Source organism: Trachinotus anak, unplaced genomic scaffold (genome assembly GCF_046630095.1).
Source record: "Trachinotus anak isolate AG129_WGS33_773 ecotype Australia unplaced genomic scaffold, CSIRO_AGI_Tana_v1 ptg000033l, whole genome shotgun sequence".
NCBI lineage: Eukaryota > Metazoa > Chordata > Actinopteri > Carangiformes > Carangidae > Trachinotus > Trachinotus anak.
The window spans coordinates 4,304,284-4,331,872 of NW_027273884.1; the positions used below are offsets into that span (position 1 = coordinate 4,304,284).

General features: G+C 40.3%; 2 protein-coding genes and 1 pseudogene across 9 annotated transcripts in view; 2 read left to right on the top strand and 1 right to left on the bottom strand.

Moving 5' to 3' along the window:
* Positions 1-1,012: 1,012 nt before the first annotated feature.
* Positions 1,013-4,134, top strand: LOC139614015 (interferon-inducible GTPase 5-like; annotated as a pseudogene).
* Positions 4,135-7,659: 3,525 nt separating this feature from the next.
* On the top strand, positions 7,660-11,501 carry LOC139614220 (interferon-inducible GTPase 5-like). Of its 5 annotated transcripts, XM_071471405.1 has the most exons (5): positions 7,660-7,883; positions 8,212-8,293; positions 8,967-9,082; positions 9,342-9,904; positions 10,399-11,501. In XM_071471405.1, the coding sequence occupies exons 4-5, from the start codon at positions 9,349-9,351 to the stop codon at positions 11,034-11,036; spliced, it is 1,194 nt and encodes a 397-aa protein (XP_071327506.1). In that variant the 5' UTR covers positions 7,660-7,883; positions 8,212-8,293; positions 8,967-9,082; positions 9,342-9,348; the 3' UTR covers positions 11,037-11,501. The 5 variants fall into 5 exon arrangements, with proteins under 5 accessions (XP_071327506.1, XP_071327507.1, XP_071327505.1 ...); XM_071471406.1 differs by lacking the exon at positions 8,212-8,293 and having other exon boundaries at positions 8,909-9,082; XM_071471404.1 differs by lacking the exon at positions 8,212-8,293.
* A 14,333-nt stretch (positions 11,502-25,834) lies between these two features.
* The window catches only part of daam2 (dishevelled associated activator of morphogenesis 2), a 95,316-nt gene continuing 93,561 nt past the window's right edge, over positions 25,835-27,589 (bottom strand). For 3 of the 4 annotated variants that reach the window (XM_071471109.1, XM_071471112.1, XM_071471110.1), the window contains 2 exons: positions 26,829-26,999; positions 25,835-26,675 (listed from right to left, as the gene is read on the bottom strand). In XM_071471109.1, coding sequence (XP_071327210.1) covers positions 26,463-26,675; positions 26,829-26,999 — 384 coding nt within the window. In that variant the 3' untranslated portion in view covers positions 25,835-26,462. The remainder of the gene's footprint in view (positions 26,676-26,828; positions 27,000-27,589) is intronic. The other variant, XM_071471111.1, reaches the window with a different exon arrangement.

The following is a 27,589-nucleotide window of genomic DNA, read 5'->3' on the forward strand; positions in this document are numbered from 1 at the left end:
CTCAGGTAACATTTAGTCGCCTGTCAATGATGTCATATCCCCTATGCACACGCACCAGTGTTGTGGTTACTGTCAATGTTCTAAATGTTTTTCAATAAAGGTTGAAAAAAAAAGCTCAAGATAGGCTTTAATCCGGATTTTAATCATCAGACGTCTGGATTTTAAGTTACCAGAGAAAACTCAGCTCAGGTCCCATCCACTCATGGATGTTCACCCATCAACTCTGAGTTGCCCTGTGTCTGCATAAGAGTGTTGGCCAATCACTGATTTCTAAAGTGAAACTATGAGAATTATTCAATTTTGGCCTAGGCGGCTTCTCATACATGTATGTGCAAGTGCTTAATACCAGGATGTATGTATGTTCAAGTGAAGTATTTAATTTTGGCCAAGGAGGTGTCTCTGTTTCTTTTACCCTCCTGGTCTGTCTGTTTTGGAGAAGAGGACACCTCTGCTGATCGGCTGCCAGTAAAAACCAGTAAAGAGTGACAGAGAGAAGGGGAATAACATGCAGTAAAGAGTCCCGGCAAGGACTTGTCTGCTTGGTGGATTGGCTCTTTGATGGTTTTGCTGCTCATTAAAGATCATTGATCACATACCACACTGTGCGCCTGTCTCACACCCGGCACAAAGTGCAACACAAGTGTCTTTGCTGGTTTCAGACTGAGGCAGTTATAATTTTCCAGTTGTTTAAATAGCAAATACACTTGCAGTCTGTCTACACTGTGCTCCCCTGCACATGTTGGTCTTAAAATGAGGTCTGGTCAGACACACTGTTGCCACATGGCTATCTTGAGACAGTGGAAACTCAACTTCCTCAACTTCTGTTTCTATGTTCTCTGAGGGGAGGCTGATCACTTTTCCACACTTTGAAAACCCCTGACTTAGAGTATATAAGCCTACACTATACAAGTTTTGTATGTTAGTTTCTTTTTTTGGATGATTGCATGATGGCAATCTTACTATCTCACAGTTACAAAAAAACAAAATATTACAGTGATTTTCTTTTTCTTTATTGCATATTGAATCTGAAAAGTTTGACTACTTCATCATCATCTCAGAAACTCGTTTCAGAGAAGATGATGTGAAGCTTGCTCAGGAGATTCAGAGGATGGGGAAGAAGTTCTACTTTGTTTCCTCAAAGATCGACCAGGACTTACATAATGCAGAAAGAAGTCAGAGAGAGTTTGACGCAGAAAGCACTCTGGCACAAATCAGGGAAAACTGCATTCAAGGTAAGTGTTGCCTTTACATCACAAACTCACAGTCCTCAAGAGTAAGGGAAGTCATTTATAATGATCATTGTCCTTATTGAATTACTGCTGCAGGTAAACAAACTAATCTTGCTGTGATATGTAAAAGTAGGGCTGTCAAACGATTTATTTTGTGAAAGTGAAAATTCACTGCAGAATCTGGCTCTAAGTGCAGGTGTGCCTTTGGCTGATCTCAAAGCAGTGACAACATCACCACTGGCTGCAGTAGAAATAAAAAAGATGTGGTTGTTAAGGTATTATCCTCTGCAAGTCAAGTTGCTTTGATGGCAGCAGAGGTAGGATCCAGATTCATTCCAATAATTGGGATCCCAGCAGCAATGACCCTCTCTTTTACTGCCACCTACAGTGTGCTCAATACGTCCCTCAACATGCTCGCCAAGGATGCACAGAAAGTATTTACAAGGGCGCTGGGTTTAAACACCACAGTGTGAGATCATTCATGAAGGGAAACATGACACATTTAAAAGTGTTAGTGTACAGTGAAATGATTCTGAATTATTTTTATTTAGCACTGCATACACATCAGAGTTTTCTAATCTGCTTATATATTAATTCAAACACTGAGTAAATCAGTTTTGTGATGGTTAAAGTCTAATACATTTGCATCAGGCCTTTAAAAGATCAAATACATTGTTCATTGGAATGAACAGAAATTGTTTATTTTGTCATGACATGTTAAATTAAATTAAAACCAAGATATGATAGTGTTAATGTGTATGTAAAGGTATGTGATTCCCCTCTCAGACTCTATTTCCTGTTTGATTTTGTGATCACTCGTCTGATCCTCTGTGTGTGTTGCTGTGTGTGTATATATATATACACACACACAGTCAGTCTGATACAGTCCCATCATAGTTTCATAATGAACCAAAATATTTTACTGTCTGATGGATAAAACCTTATTTGACCCTAGAGCTGTGTACAGTGCATTGATTCACTCAACACTTACTACCACATGTGGAGGCACATCAATGTGAACAGATGTACTTGGAGCCGACCACTTGTGAAGATGCTAATACCAGGTCTGAACAGGGCCCAAGAATTCAGACCCTAGCCATTAGCCATGCATGTAAGGTGTGAGTGGTGGGACAGCCACTGGGGGAGCACAGCAAGAGCAAAGTTGGTACATGACGGTGAAGCTGGTGACCAGAGTAGTTAAGAGTAGCTGAGAAAATAGCAACATAATGAATGCACAGTTTGAGTTGCTTTGTAAAAAAATAAATGCTTGAGCTCCTCAGCTTGTGATACTTTTGCATCTTACCTCTAGTCAGAAAACACTTTAGTAATAATAGTAATTAGACTAAGTGTATTATAAATAACTTTGGTACAGCTATTATAAATGATGTATTATCAATTGTATCTTCAGGCCCATAACAAACATGTAGTTTCATATATTGACTGAAGTGTAGGACATAATAGAAACATCACTGTCTTCTTTGATTGTTTTAGTTATTAACACTGACGTACATTCACTCAGCTCTCCATACTAATACTGGGTGGGGCCTCTCAAAACAACCCCAGTTCTTTGTGGCGTGGATGCCACAAGATGTTGGAAACATTCCTCTGAGATTCTCTTCCACGTTGACATGATTCCATCACGTAATTTCAGATTAGTCTGCTGCACAGTCATGCTGCTAATTTCCTGTTCTACCACACCCCAAACTTGTTCTACTGGATTCAGATCTGATGATGGGAGAGGCCACTGAAGTTCATTGAACTTACTGTCATATTCATGAAACCAGTTTGACACCACTTTTGGACATAATGTGATGCACATGGATAGCAGATAGGCTGTGACATTCAAATAATGATTCATTGGTATTAAGGGGCCCAAAGTGTTACCACATTATCCTACCACTATCAGGCAGGGTGGGTCAATGGATCCATGCTATTGACATAAAATTCTGAGGTTACCATCTGAGTGTCTCCAGATTCGTCACACTGTGCTCAAAATTTTTCAAACTTTTCAAATTGAACAATTTAGTCTGCATTTGTCTTCCTGTTGTCTGGAGAGGGTTACTATGAAGTATATCCTGACATAAGGGACCTCAATTAATCTAATTTTAATTATCTTTGTGACACAAAAGCACAAAGTAAGGTGTTGAGTCTCCGCAGGTCTTCCTGGTGTCCAGCTTTGATCTCCACCTGTATGATTTCCATCAGTTAGAGGAAACCCTAGAGAGAGAGAGAGAGCTTCCTGCTCACAAGAGGAACGCTCTGCTGCTCGCCCTGCCCAGTGTCAACCGTGGGATCATCGAGAAGAAGAAAGAGGTTTTAAAGTCAAAAATAAAGTACCTTGCCTCTATATATGCACTCGTAGCAGCTGCACCAGTCCCTGGGCTCTCTGCTCTGATCTGAACATTCTGTTTAATACCATGGAAATGTACCAAGTTACTTTTGGTCTTGATAGTGAGTCACTGCAGAATCTGGCTCTTAGTGCAGGTGTGCCTTTGGCTGATCTCAGAGCAGTGACAACATCACCACTGTCTGCAGTAGAAATAAAAACGATGTGGTTGTTAAGGTATTATTCTTCTCTGCAAGTCAAGCTTCTTTGATGGCAGCAGAGGAAGGATCATACATCCATTTTCTGTACTGTGTATCCATACAGGGTTGCAGGTGGCTGGAGTCAATCCCAGCTGACATTGGGGGAGGGTGGGGTACACCCTGGACAGGACGCCAGTCTATCACAGGGCTGACATACAGATACAAACAACCATTCACTCTCACATTCACACCTACAGGCAATTTAGAGTCACCAGTTAACCTAATGTGCATGTCTTTGGACTGTAGGAGGAAGCTGGTGCATGGAGAACATGCAAACTCCATACAGAAAGGCCCCAGGCCAAGGGTTCAAACCCAGTGAGGCGACAGCATTAACCCCTTCACCGCAATGGTGCCCTCATATCAAATCAGTTTAATTAAAACTAATAGGACATAACAGGGACTTGTGTGCATACAAAGGTACTAATGAACAGGTTATGTGATGTCCTGCTCGGACTCTTGTATTTATTTCCTGTTTTATTTGTATTATTTTATCTGTCTGTTTATTTGATGTATTATCTTCGTATTTTTGTTTCTCGGCATGTCTATGTTGATCTGTGTCTCATTAGCCTCAGGCTAATCAGTCCTCTGTGTATTTATAGTCCAGCCTCTCCCCTTTCAGTTGCCAGATTGTACTACCTGTTAGTCAGGTTTTCCTGTTACTCATTTGTATTCCACATGTATGGCCTTTTGCTTTTTGTTCCTGACTTTTAGCCTCTTCCCTGCTCCTCACTTGTATTGTTTGCTAGAAGGCTTGGAAGTAAAGACTTTGATTTTGAATTTTGACCTGGTCTCCTGTGTGATCCCTGCATTTGAGACGATTCCCTGGTTTATTATTGTTACTATTGTAAGTTGAGTTAAGTTGTGCCAGTTAAATTTCAAATAAATTGATTACAATTGTTATAAATTGTTACAGTGAAAAGACCAGACCCATCACAGGCACCAGTGACCTGCCTAGGACACCAAGATGACCGGAGATATCCCCGTGTCAACATGTGGTTCGACAAATGCAGGCCTACTTGTAACCTGTAAGTCTGATCTTGAGGCTGCCTTTTGTCCTTTCATCACAGAACAACAGAAAGACCACTGAAGGCTGCTTGCACAGACTCCAACTCGCATCCTGCTCTGCAGTTTAAACCTGACTGTGAAATCCAGGAGAGTCCCAAATTCACATCTCTCCTTGGCAGCAATGTAGGAGACTGGAGTGACACAGCCATGATGTCACCTTGTCTATAAATGTCAGCCGCACAGACTTACCATCGCCTTTCCATTGTAACCGTGCCAGAGATACATGTCGTGTCATAGTGCAGTTAGTCAAAACATTTGTTGACGTTATTGATTTTTGTGTTGCCGAATAAACAGTCTTGTAACTTGAAGGAGAATCCGATTGGTGTTTAGCCCAGTGCAATGTACCGGTACAGTAGGGGACAGCTATCTCAACTCCACATCCACACAAGTTGAAGATCTTGTTGAAAGTACTGCAGCCTCACTGCAACACTAGGTACTGTGGCCCCTCTGAGAAAGAAGGTAGTGAGCCAGAGGAGGCTCCATGGTACAACTCAGAAACACGACCTTTAAAGCAAAATTCAAGGAAGCTTGAAAGGAACTGGCATTCTACTAACCGGGAAGAATTTCTAAAGGCTTGGAAAGGTAGTCTAATGACATATTAAAAAATGCCTTCTTAAAGCCAGAATCTCCTATTATTCATCATTAATAGAAGAAAATAAGAACAATCCCAGGTTTCTGTTCAGTATTGTAGCCAGGCTGACAGACATAGCTCTGTTTAACCATCTATTCCTTTAGCCCTCAGTAGTAATGACTTTATGAGCTTCTTTACAAATAAAATCATATCGATTCAAGAAGAAATTCACCATCTCTTCCCCACAGATGACTCAGATGTACTGTCCAGTTCAGCAGCCTCAGAGTCCACTGTAACTGGTTTATATTTGGTCTGTTTCTCTCTTGTAGATCTCTCTGAGCTCGCTTCAACAGTTTCTTCATCTAAACCATCGACTTGTCTTCTAGACCCCGTTCCAACAAGGCTGTTTAAAGATGTTTTTCCTTTAATCAACGCCTCTATATTAAGTCTGATTAACTTATCTTTATCAATAGGTTGTGTTCTGCAGGCCTTTAAAGTTGCAGTAATTAAACCTCTACTTAAAAAGCCTATTCTTGATCCAGATGTTTTAGCCAATTATAGACCTATATCCAGCCTCCCCTTTATTTCCAAAATCCTTGAGAAGGTCGTTGCAAACCAGTTATGTGATTATTTGCACAGGAATGGCTTGTTTGAAGTTTTTTAGTCATGATTTAGAGTCCATCATAGCACAGAAACAGCTCTGGTTAAGGTCACTAATGCTCTTCTCACAACCTTAGACAATGGACTTGTCTCTATACTTGTCCTGCTCAAGCTTCATGCTGCATTTGACACCACTGACCACAAGATCCTGTTACAGAGACTAGAACATGTCACTGGCATTAAAGGCTCTAGGCTGATTTAAGTCATACTCATCAGATAGATTCCAGTTTGTTCATAATAATAACAAATTAATAATGACTCTTCTATGCATACAAAAGTTAGTCATGGAGTTCCACAAGGTTCTGTGCTAGGACCAATACTAAGTGTAATAATAAGTAATTTTTTACTCTTAAATTCAGACAAAACTGAAGTTATTGTACTTGGCCCCAAACACCTCATAAATACATTATCTGATAATATAGTTACTTTGGATGGCATCACCTTGGCCTCTAGTGCCACAGTCAGAAACCTTGCTGTCATTTTTGACCAGGATTTGTCCTTTACCTCACGTATAAAGCAAGTCTCTAAGACAGCCTTCTTCCACCTGCGCAATATTGCAAAAATGAGACCTATCCTGCATCAAATGGATGCTGAAAAACTAGTTCATACATTTGTTACCTCTAGACTGGACTACTGTAATTCTTTATTATCAGGATGTCCCAGTAATTCAGTGAAAAGCCTCCAGCTGATATAAAATGCTGCAGCACAAGTACTGACAGGAACTAGGAAACGAGATCACATCTCTCCTGTGTTAGCTTCTTTACGTTGGCTCGCTGTAAAATCCTCCTCCTCGCCTACAAAGCCATTAATGGTCAGACACCATTGTATCTTAAAGAGCTTATAATTCCCTGTTGTCTTAACCGACCACTTCACTCTCTAAACGCAGGTCTACTTGTGGTTCCTAGAGTTTCTAGGAGTAGAATGGGGAGCAGAGCCTTCAGCTATCAGGCTCCTCTCCTGTGGAACCAGCTCCCAGTGTGGGTTTGGGAGGCAGACACCCTCTCTACATTTAAGACCAGGCTTAAGACTGTCCTCTTTGATAAAGCTTATAGTTAGGGCTGGCTCAGGTATGTCCTGAACCATCCCTTATTTATGCTGCTATAGAGCTAGGCTGCTGGGGGATTCCCATGATGCATTGAGAGCTCTCTCTCTCTCTCTCTCTCTCTCTCTCTCTCTCTCTCTCTCTCTCTCTATTGTTTGGTTATTGGTCCCCGTTTCCAGGTGGTGCCCTGTATTACTAATTAACATTAATAATTATTTGATTTACTCATGTATTATTATAGAAGATAATAATAAATCATTGTTAATAAACAAATGCACTCCTACCAGACCCAACACCGTGAGCTGCCACTGTTTCAAGAGGGACAGTGGCAGCTCACGATAAAGGCTCTTACAGCTTCTTTTCAACAACAGACGTTTTCTCCTCAGACCTGCCATCCTCCTTCTGTCCATCAGATGTCCCCAGACTTTTTTTGTATGTTTTCAGTTTCATATACTCACCTGTTTTTCTTGTCTGACACACCCACTGACACACCCGTTCCTAGCTTCATCATAAATGCAGTCACTGTTTTAAACCAACACCTTCTCCAGCTCTTATCTGTTTCAGTTTTTTTTTTTTTTGGTTTTTGGATTATCTGGTTTTGGATTCCTGTTTGACTGTACCAGTCTGCTCACGCTCCTGTCTCTGTTGCTTTGTGTACCTGTTACCTGGATTTATTTCCCTGTTGTCTGTAGCTGGATACCTGCTCACCATCTTGTGTGGCCATCTAATTGTAAGCCTGTTTTCACTTATTTAAAGTTACTTCACTGCAAAATTCCTGTGTGTTTGCTTTAGGGTCCCCTCACTGTAATGTTATCAGTAATCCCTGAGCAGTAGCAATAGACTGCAGGTCAGAGAATACCACACTTGATAAGTTCATGACAGAGACAATATGGTGAACTTGTGAATCAGTTTCCACATGTCCTCAGTGAAAACCTTCTTCCATTTTCCTCTAGTACTTAGTATTCATGTTTTGATGAATAACACACAGGTAATGCCTTTTAGACATAGCTCCTAAGCTCCTCCTCCTTTGTCTTTCTTGAAAATCATCTGTTTTACAGGTATCACTGTGGCCTCCTCATGAGGAAAGTGGGAGAACATTATTTGGGGGAAACTTTCCATCACAACAAGATGTTTAGACTGGTCTGTAAGGACTGAATTTAATTTAAGCATCTGCAAACAGTCTCTTCTCATTTAATTATTTATAGAAGGTAAAACTTTCATATAAGCTTTGACATTCAAACTACAATTAATTGGTATTAAGGGGCCCAGTGTGTACCAAGAAAACATTCCCCATACAATCACAACAGGTAAGAATGGTTAGAAATAAGGTGCCACTCTTACGTAACATCATACAGGGTGTATGGGAAATGTAGTTTTAATTTGGAGAAACTCATATTGCCATTGTTAAATTAAAGCACCAGACCTCACCAATCTACATAAAACATGTACAATAGTTTTTAAAATATAAATTTGGAATTGATTAGTATATTTTGTAACATGTTGTCTAAACAGTCCGTTTCATTTATCAATGTTACAGTTAGAGAAAACATGCAGGGCGAAGCTTCATGGCTTTTCTTTTTCCGGAGGTGAACATAGCTGAAGCCCAGAGCAACAGTCATGTCACTCAAACTAATGACATGGGGGGGTGACTGAAACAAATTTCTTGTGTCTTTTCTTTTCTGGAGAGATTTGTTGAGAATATTGCAAACTTTGTGACGTATGACATAACGTATGTTGTCCCCACTTGCGGTACAGATGAGGGATGAGGAAACATCACGGACACTGATTGGTTTAGAATCTCTCTCAATTACAGCAGGTTTCTACTGGCAGCAGGCGGGCCGGAGCTGAACTCTGTACTCCCAAACTGTGTAACGACGCAGAAAGACTTTTATAACTTTTCCGTAGCACAACGGTCCAATTTCTCATACGGTAAGACATATATATACACTTACACAAAATTTGCATCTGTTTAATATTTAGCATTAGCTTTTCTGACTTTCTTGTCCTTATCACTGTGCTGCTTTAACACAGTGCACTATCCTTACGTAATGAGGATACAGTGGCCAGGGAGAAGAGAAACAAGGAGTAGATTATTTTAAATTTTGCATGATTACATTCAGATAAGCCATATTCTACATTTACACAAAGGAAAACAATGCAGTGATGTTCTGTTTCTTTATCTTTCAAGGAGTGCCATGGAAAACCCGTTTGATTATGAACCCATAGAAGAAATTAGAGAAGTGCTGCAGTCCGATGGGCCTGCCTCAGCAGCTGCAAAGATCCAGGAGTATTTGGATCAGCAGAATAATATTCCACTAAATATTGGCATTACAGGAGAGTGCGGCTCTGGTAAATCCACCTTTGTTAATGCTTTTAGAGGCATAGACAACAGAGATGAGAGGGCTGCTCCTACTAGTTGTGTAGAAACCACCTCACAGGTTACTCCATACACCCATCCAAAGTATCCCACTGTTACAATGTGGGATCTCCCTGGTATTGGAACCACCAAGTTTCCAGCTGACAAGTACCTGGAGCATGTTGGATTTGAGAAGTTTGAATTCTTCATCATCATCTCAGCTGATCGCTTCAGAGAAAATGATGTGAAGCTCGCTCAGGAGATTCAGAGGATGGGGAAGAAGTTCTACTTTGTTCGCGCAAAGATCGACCAGGACTCACATAATGCAGCAAGAAGTCAGAGAGAGTTCAACGCAGAAAGCACTCTGGCACGAATCAGGGAAAACTGCATTCAAGGTAAGAGCAATTATTTATAAAGATTATTGTTCTTATTGGATTACTGCTGTTGAAAACAAACCAATCTCTTTGTGGCATTAGAAAATCTTGTTATCTTTTGTATTTGCTTTTCTTACTCACATCCATGTGACCCTGATAAATTGTACTCTCTTACATTCAAATACAATTCCAAATGAAAAACATTAAATTATTAGCAGTGTTATAAATCTGGTAGAACATGACCTATTGGTTGTTTAGATTAGATTTTTCTGCCTTTTTTCAGTCTTTCTTACTGGCTGATTTTATGATTCCAGGCCACTAACAATTAGTCAGATGAAACAGTCTGAGATCAGAGGTGAAAATCACACATGAATGAAAATCATATTCAACAAGGTTAACAAGCAGACACTGTTTCATTGTAAAGATTCGTGAGAACATAAAGAACTGGGCAGTCCAAGGTGGGAGGAGGAGCTTTACCCCCTGATATTGACTTCTCTTTTCTCTTTGTGACACAGGTCTTCAAAAACAAGGCATTGAGTCTCCGCAGGTCTTCCTGGTGTCCAGCTTTGATATCCACCTGTATGATTTCCATCAGTTAGAGGAAACCCTAGAGAGAGAGCTTCCTGCTAACAAGAGGAATGCTCTGCTGCTCGCCCTCCCCAGTGTCAACTGTGGGATCATCGAGAAGAAGAAAGAGGTTTTAAAGTCAAAAATAAAGTACCTTGCCTCTATATCTGCACTCATAGCAGCTGCACCAGTCCCTGGGCTCTCTGCTCTGGTTGATCTGAACGTTCTGTTTAATACCATCAAAATGTACCAAGTTACTTTTGGTCTTGATAGTAAGTCACTGCAGAATCTGGCTCTTAGTGCAGGTGTGCCTTTGGCTGATCTCAGAGCAGTGATGACATCACCACTGGCTGCAGCAGAAATAACTAAAGAGCTTGTCATTAATGTTGTGTCCTTGTCTACAAGCACTGTTGCATTAATGAAAGCAGAGGAAGGATCCAGATTCATTCCAATAATTGGGATCCCAGCAGCAATGACCCTCTCTTTTACTGCCACCTACAGTGTGCTCAATATGTCCCTCAACATGCTCGCTGAGGATGCACAGAAAGTATTTACAAGGGCCCTGGGTTTAAACACCACAGTGTGAGATCATTCATGAAGGGAAACATGACACATTTAAAACTGTAGTGAGCTTCTGAATTTTTTTTTTTTTTTTTTTGTGAAGTGTAATTGTTTATCAAGCACTATTTACAAATCATAGTTTTCTAATCTAGTTGCACATTTAACCAAACACTTTGACGAAGTCAGTGAATGTGATGGTTACTGTCTAAATAATCTATTTTCATCTGATTGAAATGAAGACTTTTGAATGTTCATTGGAATGAACTGAAATAAGTTATTTTGTCATGACATGAAAAATCAGTTTTCCATGTCAGATACCAGGTTAGATAACCCTAACCCTAACACATAATTTCCTCTTAACTTTGCTCTTATCAAGTGAACATATGCAGTTATTACATTATCATGATATATATAAAATGAGCCTCAGTGAAAATGTACATTTGAACTGTTGTGGAAATCTTAATAAGGAATAAACAAACCCATGACTATCTTTGTGGTTTTTATTCAACACAGCTGTAACTAGGCTCATGCATCCAGAGTTCACAGGGGAAGGCGGAGCTCAAGAGGTTATGTCATGGAAAGGGAGCCAGTCTGGATGGTGCATGCCCAAGGCTGCTTTGGGACTGTGCAGCTCAGCGGGCTGGGCCTCTCCTGAGGATCTTCAACATAGGTCTGTTAACAGGGAGAGTCCCGGTCCTGTGGAAAACATCATATCTTGTTCTGGTACCTAAAGTAGGACGCCCAGTCGAGATAAATGACCAAGGAGATGGTCATTGACTTTCATAGGTCTAGATCCACCCTTCAGTCTGTCAAAGTGAGAGGGAAAGACTTTGAGGTGGTGCACACTTATAAATACCTAGGTGTGCATGTGTACAGTAAAATGGACTGGTCCCTGAAGAAATAAATAAATCCACCGGATACTTTCTGAGGCAAAACAGTCGATGGAAACAATTGTGGATCCAGACAGAGGCTGTGCTCTGTCTGAGAGACACAGTAAGAAAGATATTCTCTCTCTTTTATCTTTATCTTTGAGTGACTATTTTTGAATAGCTGAACTCACAGCTCAGTCTTTGTCTTTAATTTATGTGTTTGATGATTTTGCCAGATGACATCGTGGTAATAAAATCAGGATTTGACCATAGGTCAATGTATATTTGAACTAGTCTCGTTAAGCTTAATGGAGGCAGGTCAGTGAGAAGAGCTGCTCTGCAGAGCTCTGTCTGTGGAAGTTAACTGTGGTGGCTGTGAGGGGGGGGGGGCAGGGGCTCATGGGTCTTGCAGAACTCAAATGCAGTTGTCAGTCATTTAAACAGCTTTCAGATGAGAACTGATGCTACTAACCAAAGCTAATCACTTAAAATTTTAAATTAGAAGAAGAAATTTAAAAAATGTCTTTTAAAAAAGGAACTTATCTGGGCAGAGGCCAAAAGGGGGCAGGTGCTGGAGCACCACCTGAGGTCTATCTGTGCATGTACCTGATGTAAGGAAAAGGAGTCAGACCGAAAAGTACCTGTCTGGATACTTGCAGAGAAGCTCGTTACAAGGACATTAAAAAAAGCAAAGATGTTCTTTCCCACTACCACTACCCCGAGTCAGAGGCTGTGATGGAGCATCTGTTGGATTAAATATGGTCCGAAGTTGAGGGCATCAATTTTAGAAACACCCAAAAAACTTTTAAAAACCTTGACAAGGCAGTTTTCAAGGAACTGTGTAAGAAGTGGAGCTGTGTAGAGATGTTGCTGTGTTCCATGAAATTAAAGGAACCAAAGGGTGAAAAATGTCAAACGTCACTTCATGCAAGCAAAACAGCCTGGCGCCATCTCCTGGTTCTTCTCGTCTGTGGGCAAATCCATCGTCTGCTTCTTCAGAAGAACAAACAGGGTTGGTGTCATTTCGCTGAAATGTAATATTCAGTTTGAAGAAAAAGAATTTCTCTTTTGATCTATCAAAGTAAATGTAATTAAGAACTCCGATCGTGCCTCACATCCAGGTTATCTCACCCTCCACTGGCCCCTGTCTCTGAGGGACACAGACCAGTGGACCAGGAGCTTACCTAGATCTGAGACAGGGCTTGAGCTCTCTGCCCCACCACAGTCTGACCTCTGAGAGGAGACAAAACACAGCAAAGGCTCTGTGCAGATTGAAATCTGGAGCACACTGCAGCGAGGACTCAGCCTTGATATATGGTACATATTTAACCAGGTGAGCCACACAGGTAACACTGTCACCTCCTGGACATGTAGTATCATATGCTACCAGCTTTTTGTTCTACAGGTTCAACCGTCAGTCATTCAGTAGGTTGTTTCAGAGTCATTGGGTTCTCTAAATGTGGAAAAATACATAAAACATAAAAATGACAAAAGAAGTACAAAAAATGTACTTCTGAATATTTAAGTATATTTAAAAGCAAGTACTCCAGTACTTCAACTCAAGTAAAAAATGGCTGAACTTTCACTTGTGGAGTAATATTTGACCAGGAGTATCTATACTTTGACTCAGGTATTGGAGCTGTGTACTTTGTCCATCTTTGCTTAAAGATGATGTGGTAAAGTCAAGTAGTGACTAGTATTCAAGTAAAGAACAAGTTTTCACGTTCTTTACTTGAATAAAAAATAGATCAAAACAACAGTGGATAAATACTGAGCTACAAGTAAAAGTCCCTGCATTGAAAATCCTACTCAGTAAAAGTGCATCATGCAGTTAAAAGGCAGCTGAGTTAGTTTGATCAGCCTTACACAGCTGGGAGGTTTAGTCCAGAGGTTTTCAACCTGGGGGGTCATGAGACAATCACCAGGACAAGAATCATCATTTGTATTCATGTTTTGGAGATTGCTCTGAATCTGGGAAATTTCTGCTCAGAACTTAGATATCCACACTTAGATATCCACCATATACACACTTTTTTGTAAGTCAGGGGCAGAAACAGCTGCTTAAATCTATAAACTGTATGACATTTACCAGCTTTTTATATATTTTTCTTTCTTAATCTCAAAAGTTTGTCTGTCAGATACATGTAGAGGAAAAAGCACAATATTTCCTTCTGAACTGTCCTAGAGTAGAAATATTAAGTAGCATAAAACATTCAACCACTGGTAAAAATCATTCTACTGATGATGATAATGATGAATGGAGTTTAATGTTAATGCAAAATGTACACCACATTTAAAGCCAACTCAAAAAAATGTATGTTACTATATCACCTAAAGTCATTCCTGACCTTGGAAATTATAAAGACATTTTTACACAAGGGCCACTGAAGACCAATAGTTATTAAGGCCTCGTTTATTTAAGAAGTGTCATGATGACCATGGTCTCCTTTACAAGAAATCACAAGACAATTCAGTCCCACAGAGCAGTCCCCATCCTCTCCTCTCTACCACAGCGAGCGCAGACTAGCTAGACCAGATGTTTCCAAACTGCGCCGTCACATCCTGTTACATCCACAGCCACGGCTCGTTCCAGCACATCATACAGTGAGTCATGCTTTCACACGTACACATTGCACTCTAATGTGCCTTACAGTGTATATCATCATATACTATAACTATACTATATAATGATATATTATCTAGATGATATAACGTCATACCAAATCTGTTTAATATTTCGCGTCAGTTTACGACGTGACTGTTTATTGCTGTAGTTTTGTCCGATGTAACACAGTTTGCAGTATCCAGCATGTAGTAGGATGTAGACCAACCATGTCAGTGGAAACTTAAAATAAAGGGAAACAAACTGATTATTCTGCTGTAATAAATCTGATACACTGTTTATCTATTGTTAGAAGTGATTTTAAAGATTTTGTTTAAATTTGTTGTATGGAATATAAGCTCTCTTCTTTTCGGTGATCAGCATGGACGATCCATTTGATTCATATCCAGAAATGGAAGAAATTAAAGAAATTAGAGAAGTGCTACAAACCGATGGGCCTGCAAAAGCTCAAGAACATTTACAAGAGCAAGATAATATTCCAATAAATATTGGCATCACAGGAGAGTGCGGCTCTGGTAAATCCACCTTTGTTAATGCCTTTAGAGGCATAGACAAAAGAGATGAGAGGGCTGCTCCTACTGGTTGTGAAGAAACCACCTCACAGGTTACTCCATACACCCACCCCACTGTTACAATGTTGGATCTCCCTGGTATTGGAACCACCAAGTTTCCAGCTGACAAGTACCTGAAGCATGTTGGATTTGAGAGGTTTGACTTCTTCATCATCATCTCAGCTGATCGCTTCAGAGAAAATGATGTGAAGCTCGCTCAGGAGATTCAGAGGATGGGGAAGAAGTTCTACTTTGTTCGCTCAAAGATCGACCAGGACTCACATAATGCAGAAAGAAGTCAGAGAGAGTTCAACGCAGAAAGCACTCTGGCACAAATCAGGGAAAACTGCATTCAAGGCAAGGGAGGTCATTTATAATTCAGTCAGTTATAATTATGATTTTTGTACTTACTTGATTACTACTATTGACGGCAAACCAATCTTGTTGTGTGTATTTGCTTAAAGTTTAGAAGGTTTAGTCACATCTATCTGACCCTGATACAGAATTCAAAATATGACATTTTTAGCAATGATGTAAATCTGCTAAAACATGACCTAACGGTTCTTTAGAGTAGGATCAGATTTTTCCCTGACTTTTCTCAATCTGCCTTGTGAAATACGGACTGGTTTTATTATTCCAGGCCACTAACAATTAGTCAAATGAAGCAGTCTGAGATCAGAGGTGAAAATCACATATAAAATCATATTCAACAAGACTGACAAGTAGATACTGCTTCATTGTAAAGATTCATGAGAACAAAAAGAAACTGGGCAGTCCAAGGTGAGAGGAGGAGCTAACAATGTTAACAGCTTATAAAATAATATGAACACTGACAGGCTCCTAATGAAGGTCTGTGAGGGGGCCTCTCATCTTTTCCAGTCTGAACAATTTAGTCTACTGTGCATATGACAGCAGTACAGGCTGCTGTATCACAAAAATATGATATTAACCCAGAAACTTACAGGCAAAGATGGTTGAGGTTGAGCCATAATGTAATGCTTACCTTGGGCCACCCTATTCCCTGGGCAGGCCACCCAGGGAAACACAAGACCACTGCCTGCATTAAATGTTACTTCCATTGTCCTGGTTCATGCTCAGATGTGGCACAGAAGACATAATTTAAACGCCCCACCAGAGCTCCACTACAACCTCTCCCAGTCATTAGCACTCCTTTTGAGCCCCTTTGAATGGACATTGTTGGCCCTGTAGAAAAAAAAACAAGATAGGAAATTGCTATATTGCTATATCACAGTCTATGCCACAAAATATTCAGTTTTTCCATTGCGAACTGTAAAAGCAAAAACAGTGGCCCTCTCCTTGATTTAGTTTTTTTCAAGGGTTGCTTACCCCTGGGAGATTTTGACTGACCAAGGCACTAAATTCATGTCTGTACTGTCAAAGCAGGTTTATAAGCTGTTGGGCATCGGGAGTGTGCGAACCACTCTTATCATCCTCAGACACATGGACTGACGGACCACTTCAGCCAAACTCTCAAAAAAATACTCCGTAAGTTTGTCAATCACACTGGATCTGACTGGGATCAATCAGTACCTCAGGCTTCCACTGGTTTCTCCCCTTTTGAGCTTCTCTATGATCATGAGGTGAAAGGCCCTCTAACCTTATTGAAGGACACCTGGAAGGGTGAAGAGCCTGTTAATGTTATCTTTTATGTCATCCAGATGAGAGAAAACTGCAGAGGATTGGTGAGCTGGCTCAGAGTCATTTGGCGGAGGCGCAGCAACACCAGAAGACCTGGTATGACCAGTCAGTCCGACAGAGAATCTTTGACCCTTGCCAAAAGGTGTTGGTCATGCTTCCAACCAGTGCTAGTAAGCTACTCGCAAAGTGGCAAAAATCTCTTGAGGTGCAGAGAAAATGTGGGTCCACCACTTATCCTCATCACTCCAGGACTCCAGATCTCCACTCAGGTGCTTCATGTTAAACTTCTCAAGGATTGCGTTCCAGCAGAGTTGCTGCTTATCCATGGTTTGGAGGAGGAAGAGGTGGTTGATGACCAGTACCTGTCCTCACTAACATCAAAATTTGAGAAAGGATTTATCTCACAAAGTGATGCTTCTTAGAGGGGCATTGGATCTGTGCTTCTTTAGGGACCACTGGAGGACCAACATCGTGTTGCCTACATCAGTCGCAGGTTATTCCCCCAGAAGGTACACTATGCAACAGTGGAGATGGAAGCCTTGGCCATTAAGTGGGCCCTTGACTCCTTCATCTATTTCCTTCTGGGGAGGGAGTTTACCATGCAGACAGACCTTAAAGCACTATAATGGCATCACATCAAGTCACAGTTCATCACATCCCACCACATAGTTACAATTAAAGTCATGAACCCCCATGCACAATTTTTTTTTAAAGATATTTTTTTGGGCTTTTGTGCCTTTATTTGATAGGACAATGGAGATTGACAGGAAAGGGGCAGAGAGAGGGGATGACATGCAGGAAAGAGGCGGGCCAGTCGGGAGTTGAACCGGCAACTCACCTGTGAAGAGCATTTGCGCTCATGTGGTATGCCCCCCTTGCAAATTTTTAATAATAATAACAACTTTATTTATATAGCACTTTTCTAAAAACAAAGTTTACAAAGTGCTTTACATACAATTAAAATGATACAGAAATAAAATACAATAGAATAAAATAGAGAATGAAACAAGATGAAATAAAACAATTAATAGAAAAGCCTGTTTATAAAAGTGTGTTTTAAGAAGGGATTTGATGGACTTTTTTTTTGCTGACCTAATATATTCCAGAGGATCTCAGGCTCCGTTCTGGCTCATAGTAGTTTAAAAGGTCTGCAGTATAGCTTGGGGCTAGGCCGTTTAGTGCTTTAAACATTATTAATAAAATTTTAAAATCAATTCTAAATCTTACAGGTAGCTAGTGCAGTTGTGCCAAGATAGGGGTGATGTATTCTCGATGTTTAGTGCCAGCTAAAATTCTTGCAGCAGCATTTTGAACAAGTTGGAGGCATGACAGTGATTTCTGAGTGAGGCAGGAATAAAGTGAATTACAATAGTCTAAATGAGATTAAATAAAAGCATGAATAATAATAACTTTTTCTATGTCAGAGTGAGATAAAAAAAAAATTGATTTTTGAAGTATTGAGCTGTTAAAAACAGGATTGCACTACCCTCTTAACCTGCTCCTCAAAGGTCAGGCCACTGTCAAAAAGCACTCCTAGATTACTGGCAACAGGTTTAATATTACGTGAATAATCGCAGAGAGTGTTGGTAAAATGCTTTCTAACGGTAGGTTTTCCAAGGATTACAATTTCTGTTTTGTTTTCATTCAGCTGAAGGAAATTGTGTGATCTCCAAGCTTTAATGTCCTTCAAACACTTACTACGAGTAAGAATACAAATACTGTTATTTAGCTTAAGGGGCATATAAAGTTATGTATCGTCAGCATAGCTATGAAAAGAGATATTATGTTTACGTATTATGTGGCCAAGTGGGAGCATATAGAGGGGGAAGAGGAGGGGACCAAGGATTGGTTGAGCTGTGAGGAGGAGATCATTGGTCACTTTAACAAGGGCTGTTTCAGTACTGTGTAATGCTCTGAAGCCAGACTGGAACTCTTCAAATATATTATTTTGATTAAGATAAGATAGTAATTGGATAAAAACTATCTTTTCTAAGACTTAAAAATGGAAGCTTAGAAATGGTTCTAAAATTGGCAAGATCAGAAGTGTCAAGGGAGGGCTTTTTAAGTAGAGGCTGAACTATTGCATGCTTAAAATCAGAGGGAAAAGTCCCTGTGGCCAGAGAACTGTTTACAATGGACAGAATAGTTGGACCAACGGCATCAAATAAGTTTTTAAGGAACTTTGTTGGAACGACATCAGAGCAACAGGAAGAGGAACTCATGTGAGAAACAGTATCCTTCAGTGTCATTAATGAAAGTGGATGAAAAGAGTCCAACAGTGCTGTGTTTTCTGAGTTGGCAGTGGTCTCCAAGTCAGAGTGTGAGATCTGGGATCTTATACTGTCCACCTTATGATTAATTATATTAGACTTTATTTTACAAACCCCCATTGCACATACACACAAACACAAATGATGGAACAAAATTCTTAATTTCATAAACATATGTATGGTTTATTTAGTGTTTTTTGTCAGTACATTAGTTCTATTTGTAGCACACACATTTAGTTAACTTTTGTATATTCAACATTATGTTAATTTATCTTAAGTTGGTCTAATTCTGAATTATTTTCTGTTGTACTGAATTGGCAAAAGGATAGGCATCAGGAAGCAGTGGTCCTGCATACAGGAAGTGCCAATAAGGCTGTAAGCTTAGTTTTGGTATTTTGTGTATTTCTTTGGACTTAAGTGTGGTATTTGGATACTTTTGGCTTTGATTAATAGGATGCCTTTCACTTTAAAGACTAACTGTCCCCTTTTGTTGTTAGTTGATGTGTTGTTCTGTGTTTGTTCAGACAGTTGGTTTGTTACTTTGTTACCTTACAGTTTAGTGCTGTTCATTGACCCAGAACTTTACGGCTTGTTCAATCAACACTCAAATTTGGCGGTCACTATTTGTTATACCTTTGCACCGGCGACAGCTAGAAATTATGTTTTTGGGTTGTTCGTCCCATTCTCATGAATGAGCTATCACAGTAAGGCCTTAAGGGAATTTCTTCAAATTTGGCCCAAACCTTCATTTGGACTCAAGTGTTCCAAGAAAACATTCCCCACACCATTACACTACCACCAGTCTGGGCTGTTGATACAAGGCAGGTTTGGTTGAGGCAGACCCCCCCACCCCGAGCCTGGTTCTGTTGGAGGTTTCTTCCTGTTAAAAGGGAGTTTTTCCTCCCCCCTGTCGCCAAGCGCTTGCTCGTTGTGGGAACTGTTGGGTTTTTTCTCTGTAACAAAGTAAGGTCTTGACCTTACCCTGTAAAGTGCCTTGAGATAATGTATATTATGATTTGGCGCTATACAAATAAAATTGAATTGAATTGAATTGAATTGATCTCATGCTGTTGTTGCCAAATTCTGACCCTACCGTCTGCTGACTCAGCAGAAATCCACATTCCTCAGACCATGTTCAAAAATGCACAGTTCTGCTGTTGTAGCTAGTTCGCCTTGAGGTTGGACGTGTTGTACTTTCTTAGATCCTTTTTTGCTCACCACAGTTGTAAAGAGTGGCTATCTGAGTTATCGTAGCCTCTCTGTCAGCTCTAACCAGTCTGGCCACTGGTCAGCAGTTTCAGAACTACACAATGCCCACAATCATGCCACAGTCAAACATTTTTTCCCTGTTCTGATGTTTGATGTGAACATCAGCTGAAGGTCCTGGTCTGTTTCTGCACAATTTTATGCATTGCAGTGCTACCATGTGATTGGCTGATCAGATAATTGCATAAATAAGAAGGTGCCAAAGTGTATCTAATAAAGCGCTCTGTGAGTGTGTCTGACTGTGTTGTTGGTACTTGTTGACAAATATGATGAGTGACTGCCCTCCAGTGGTCACAGTGAGGAACTACAAAATATTACCATTAATACAACAGTAACTGTAATCGTCATTCATATCACCACTGAATCAATACTGATATATTGGTTAGTTAATGTTTGTAGTTTGCATGATACATTTGTTACCAAACAATATGGGCCACTTTACTATTTACTGCATGCTAATGAAAGGTGAGGTACTGCACCTCTATATTCTTCAGTGGGCACGCTGTACCCACCTCTATTTACATTTGGGGTGGGCAGAATATTAGAAACACCAAAGTTTTTTTTATTTTTTTTATTTTGAAAGTCTTCAATGTTTGTATTTGAGTGATTCTGACTTGATGCGGGTGTGGAGCAGTCAAGCACCATATGAAGGGCTGTGTTCATTCTGGGGTATTTTACCATATTCCCCCCTACTGCTTCAGGCAGTAGATACAGGCTTTTAAAATAGAGGAGAGTTCACTTTGGCAGAAGTTTTTGTCCATTCTGCCATAGCACCGCGAAACCCACTGCCTTGATGACTTTGTATAGAGCCTGATTTGTCTATGTGTTGTATGTATATGTGCTAGTGTATGTGTTTATGTGCTGACAAGGAATGAATGTCATCTCTTTATTTCTCTGTACATCTGTAGGTTGTGGTGTGGTTCTCGTTATGTTTCAACTGTACAGGCTGTGAAAGCAAATTTCCTATGGGACAATAAAGACTCTTGATAATAATTTTTTTTTGTGATAATTCAATCAGTCTATTTGTTTTTTTGTCCTATAAAAGATATAAAATTGGAAAAAAAGCAGAAGAATGTTGGTATTTTTCATGATAAATGACTCACACCAATATAATGCAATCAAAATTGTTGCAGATTGATTTGTTGATGGACTAATCAATTAATCAAATAATACTTTCAGCACTATTATAGATTACAAACCACAGAATCCAACTTAAGAGTATGAGACCTCTTGTATTAAATAGTGTAAGCATGTGGAGATCATTCTGTCTTCCTGTATATGCACACATCATCAAGTCTTTGTGTCAATACATCTACTGTACAAGCCAAACACTTTCTTCTCAACAAATGATGGTGAAGAAAAGAATAAACGATCACTTGTAAGGGACAAAAGTTTATTGTAACCCTACAAAAGACACAGGGTGAGAAAAAAATACAAAACAAAAATAAAATTATAGAAATGGAAAAAAAAAGATTCTCATTCTTATACAAGTCTCAAAACTATCCATCATACACGGACCACAGTTTAATTATTCATATTCATATTTTTAATATAACATTTTGTTGTAATGCTGTGTGTACATACAAAATATAGCAAACTAATAAGGCAAATAAATAGAGGTACAATATACAGGAAAATGGAACATTCCTCAATGTTTTAATCTTTTTTTTTAATCTTATCTCAAACATCAAGAACGGTGTACAAAATGCTTTTTTTCCAACTGTACATCTTTCTGTGGAGGATACTTTTTTCCAACCATAAAAATACTGACTCCTCACAATTATACAACCTCTAAAACTGGGTGCAACTTTTCTCAGGCAGTACAAATTGTGTAACAGGTGTGATCCATATTGCAAGCAGTTTTCTATCAAAGGTTAAAGTCAACACATCACACTTTGTGCACCCTTCTTTAGGCATGCATGTCGACGCCAAGTGTCTGATTTGACAGAAATGTGCCCCTCCACCCCCCCACCCCAACCCTTTTTTTTCCACTCCAAAGAAGGTGACAGACAAGCAAGGCTTTAAAACTCAACACACTCACGGTACGTAGGAGTGTCACCTCTTTGTGTGCATGTCCCCGCAAATTCCATCTCTGCCATCCAACAAACTACAGATGTGTTTCCAGTGGTCCAGCCCGAGTCCCCCGCCTCACTCGCCCTTTTCCTGTCTTTCCTCTTCACATCGCATTTTTTTTTTTTTTTTCTTTCTGCACCACTCATTCATTGCACCCTCATCATTTCGGAGGCATCTAAGACCTCAACATGGCGCCGCAAATGGAAATGTCCCATAATAAAAAGTGCATTGAACAAGCTACTAATTTCATTCCTCTTATGTCCATCTTTACACTCCAAAATCAGCCAGTCAATGGCCAAATAAAGATCCAAACATATAACAACACAAACATGTAATAATACTGACAATGTTGCAATACCCCTCAGTAAATAGTCTGCACTACAATACGGGTTAAAGCTCTGGATTAAGAGTTTAAAGGGTCTGCCAAAGTCTGATATACTAACTCTGATTAACTTGAAAGACAAAGGAGCAGAGGTTAGAAAATAGAAGCGCTCAAGTATACATGAGATGCTTGTTAAAGAAGAAGCAATCATGACATTTCCCCTTTAGGACTTTAGGGGCTTTTCTGATTTTTAAAGTGACTGAAAGTTTAAATCTATTTGGTTTATTAATCTCTAAAGTGTGGGTCACACCAGCTTCTCTCTGTTCGAGGAAAAACTGAAAGTGAAATAAACTGCTGGGCTGTGCTGTGTCTCTGTGAAGTAACTGATGCTGGTTCAATTAAAGCTTCAGGGGAAGACGCAGTGGGGTTTTCTCTGCACAGGTAACAGGCACCAGCTCTCTGACGACATGCCACCATACTGAAGTACACCTGCCGGAGTTATTTAGGAGACTGGTGAAGTATTGTGCCTGCAGCTGGGGTCAAGTGTCACATCAAGGTAACACTTTGGAGAGCTGGTTGTAACTGCTTGTGATGTCAGGTGGAACACAAAGGGAACTATGGGAAGCCACAAGATGGCGTCGGTTAGTCTAACTCCAACTGTAAGCCTCAGTTCATGCTGTGCATGTTTTAGAAAGCCACAAGGACCAAAACACGATAATAGGAATGAAACATGTGTGAAAACAGTGTCATAGGCACTTCAAGGTGAAAATGACAATGTGTTTCAGAACAGAGTAGCTGGAAGGATGAATGGACCAGGACTAACTGAGATAGTCACACATTAGAGATACATGGGTGTTAGGTATGTCTGTCAGTTCATTCAGAAATACTAGAAATTCAAAACCGCAAATGATCAGTAACAGAATTCACTTGGAAATGTCTTATTCTTGTGTTTTGTAACAGTTCTGAAAATGCATCATGCACTTATTGAATCTAGTGCATTGGGATATTTTCTATTTGAATCTTCTGTGTTTACTGTACTTGTTAATAGCCTCCTGAATAGCAACAATATTTTATTCTTCCCCTTTAAAAAACTGAACCAGGAGCTGCTGTGCAAATCTAAATGAATCTAAATGCAACACAGCTCCATGCCAGAACATGAAGGTGTAAAGAAAGACCCTCAGCTAGTGACCCAGGGTTAAAGGTGTTTCCCTGTTCTGTTTGTAGATTATTAGAACACAGGCATGAATGGGCCAACAGAGGAGATTCTACACAAGTACACATTTTTCAGTTAGTCCTGCCCTCCAGGACACCTCGTATACAGCCCTATACTGTGCTACAGGAAACATGCGTGTGAATGTAATGGCTAAAGTGGGTTCTCTAAGAACAAAATGAATGACAATCAGGATATTTCATATCAACTTACTGTGCAGTTTGCCCTTTCTCTGCTTACATGAACACGTAGATTCTTATGTGGTGAACGTGTTTGGTTTTAAACTTGACATCCCACTGGAGTGTGAACCCCTCAGCTTACTTATCCTCCTCAGCACCAAGCATCCAACCCACAATTCACCCCAGGATTAGAGGCCTCTCTGCAGGTAAACTACTGTGTCCATCTTCAAGATGTTAAATGTTTTACTGAGGTAACCACATACATTCTGGCCTTCTTCATACCAAGTAAAGACACCTGTATATAAAAATATTACTTTGAATACTCAAAGGAAAATGACCCAAGTTGGTGGAAGCATGTGAGGCTGACTCTTGCCTGTCCTCAGAGTTGCTGTAGTAATGGCCAGATCATCGAAACAGGGTCTAACCATATGTCAACAAGCGTGAGAGAAGCTGGTTTTGTTTTCCATTATGTTTTCTGAGACTGGTGTCTCCCTCTTAGTGTCCTGTCATTGAACCCTAAACATCTGCATCAAGCCACAAAAAGAAGTTTCTACATGCATCAAGTTCTTTGTTGCTTCTTGACTTTGCAGTCACAGACTCAGAACATGGGGGGTGGTCTGATAATACAATGCCAACTGAAATAAAAACACAGGTAGTGTATGATGAACCTTAGTGACAGAGCACTAGTTTAACTTCAGGTTGAGGGTAAAAATCCTCAACTGGACTGACGTCTCTGTCCAGAGATCACATGTTTTAGCACCAGTAAAACAGATCCCACACATACTATGGATGCGAGTCAGTAAAGGTGCAACCTGCTGTGCAGCATCCTTTTGGACTCTGTTGAGAGTCTGTGTGGCCTGCGTTTTATTGCAGACAATGGAGCAGAGTACACAGTGTACACACATTCAGATGTGAAAACTGACAGCTGAGCACAGACAGAGCTTGTAAACTAATTGGAGATTGTGCCTAAGATTAAGTCAGTTTATGGCATTCCTTCATTATCTTCACCTTAGATTAAAGTAATTTAAGAACAGAGTTTTTTTTCCAGAGGGCACGGTGGGTCGGCTTGTGGACAGCTGTGAGTATAAAGTTTGTCAGAAAAGCTACAGTGCAAACAAGACATACAGGTTTGAAAAGGACAAGCAATTATCTTTTTTTTTTTTTTTTTTTTTTTTTTTTTTTTTTACATAAAGCGCAAAATGTATAGAAATTCACTTCAACAGCAATGTGAACTTGCAACACCAACAAATAATGCATTGCGTGTACAAAACCCCAAAATGCCATGAAAACATAAAAAACCTCTACATCTTTGCAATTAGCTTGTCTGCATCTAAATATAAATATATATCAAGGCCTAATTGCAGTATGTTTTGTATTAATACATTTACATTTGTTTTCTCTTGGCTTTGGCACTGGTTCATGCCAGAACAATGTTTAAATCGTTGAAGAGTGTAGCTTGACCTTGTGCTTGACCCTTGTGGCACAGTCATCATTTGTTCAGGTAGATCAAGCCAAGTTGTTGTTCTTCCTTGAGAAGTGTTGTATCCTCTGAAGCTGCAGCTCGGGGTGTGGGTATGTGCTGCCTGGGAATGCTGTGAGCTGGAGGAGGCCATTGGGATGGATCCTCTGTTTTGAAGCCATCATGTATTGTACCTCCACTCTTTCAGAAGCCTACAAAGCATTCTGGGATTTGGTGACTCCGTGTCCTTCTTTGTAGTAAAGGAAGTTCAAAAACATCCATCTATTCTGTGGGTGAAAACTCTCATTTCTGGGGGACACTTGAAGCACCCATGACTGTAGAGGTTATGGCTTGCGTCCCCCTTTCCACCTTTTTCCTTTTTTTTTTTTCTTTTTCTGCCTGAAGTACCTTCATATTCCTTTTTCTACACCTTCTTTCTCTTGGCCTCGCATCTATGTACAGTTTGACTGGTTGATCTCAATTTCCTTTGTGTCTAAGACCCAGGTAGCAAAAAGATGGGACTGCTCCAGCACCACACAACTTACCGAGGAACATCGAGGGGCTCGTGAGGAAAAAGAAGAGCAGTGAGAAACGGAGTGAAATACTGCCAGAAGCTTGAGCACAGTGTTAAAAGGATATGGTCAAAAGACATGGGATAATGTGTCACAGTGGTCTGTCCATCCATCCATCCATCCATCTCATTTGTCCTTCGTCCAGCTCAGATCACACAACTTCCAGGACTAACAGGTTGGAAATAGCTTTACAAGACCAATCAGAGGAGAGTGTTGCATCCTTCAAAATGTCATGGCTGCCCATACATGTCACTACATGTCCAGCCCAGCCATTATTCACATCCTCTCCAATGTCATTGGTCATTGTTGAAGGACCTGGACTAAAGGTGCTAAGAGACGTACACCACGGCAGAATTTAGGTGTCTATTGATTATTTTTTCCCTCCTTCTTTTCCCAGCCTAGTAGTTGACCTTGGTAACAGCTCGTTCGCGGCCGCCGCCCTCCACCAGCTGGTTTACGGAGCGCTTGCGGTTTCGCTTGAACTTGTTCAGGTCCTTGTCGAAGACCTCGCCCGAACGCAACGCTGAGACCAGGTCGTCGAACTCGCCGCCAACCTCATCTGAGGCTCCGCCCTTCTTGGCCCGCCGTTCCCGCTCCCTCTGCTCTTTGAGCTGGAAAGGGTTAAAATGTCTTTTTAGACTTCTCAAGCAGAATTTATGAAAAAAAAGTACCCTTGATGACCAACAACAATTAATTCCTTTTGTGACAACATGATAAAACAAAGTGAGAATCTCTCAGGTTTAGTATGTGAATGTGTATCTCACCATGGCCTCCATTCGTGCCCTCCTCTCCTCCTCGTCCTTGCGTCGCTGCATGTTCTCCAGGTCTTGCCGTGCTTCGCTGAATGACTGTAAGAAGGTATCGAAAATCCCGAAGAACTCATCAGGCTGCATCCTCCCTTCGTCCTCCCCAAAGTGCTTCAGAGATTTGGCAAACTACACAGAAAAAAAACATGTATTTAATTTTCATATTTTGATAGGAAGTGACCAGAAAGCTGGTCTGTACAAACGTACTAGTAGATAAGCATGACTCATGCATATATGGCTGATACATGCACCAAAACCTTAACCATCTGTATCTGACTCTGTTGTTGACTATTGCCTCTTCTAACCCAGATCTTTCATAGTTTGTTTCTTTAGTGAAGTGCCTGCACATGAACATGAGCCTGCATATGACTTTGCTTGAATTCAAATGCTTGTATATGTTCTCAAAAACTGTAGAAACACGAACACACAAACACACACACACACACACACACATGCACAAGGTGGCAGAGTGACCGCATAATTTGACCACCATATGTCCACCCTGTACTGTTCAAGCTGTTCAGTGCTCTGTGCCAGGACAATGCCTGGAGCCAAACCTCTACATTCCTCCATACATAGCTTTGTATTGCAGTACACAGCAGGACACACAGATTGGCCCGGCTAAGCCCCCTTAATATAATGCACATAAATATCAGAGTTAGTTCCTAATAACTGTAGTGACTTATTGTCCTTTTGATTATAAAGCAGGTCTGGGTTTT

Coding starts and splice junctions, on each gene's coding strand:
- LOC139614220 (XM_071471405.1), top strand. CDS start 9,349: ATGGAAAACCCGTTTGATTATGAACCCATAGAAGAAATTAGAGAAGTG. Junction 9,905..10,398: donor CAGGGAAAACTGCATTCAAG/GTAAGAGCAATT, acceptor TTTGTGACACAG/GTCTTCAAAAACAAGGCATT.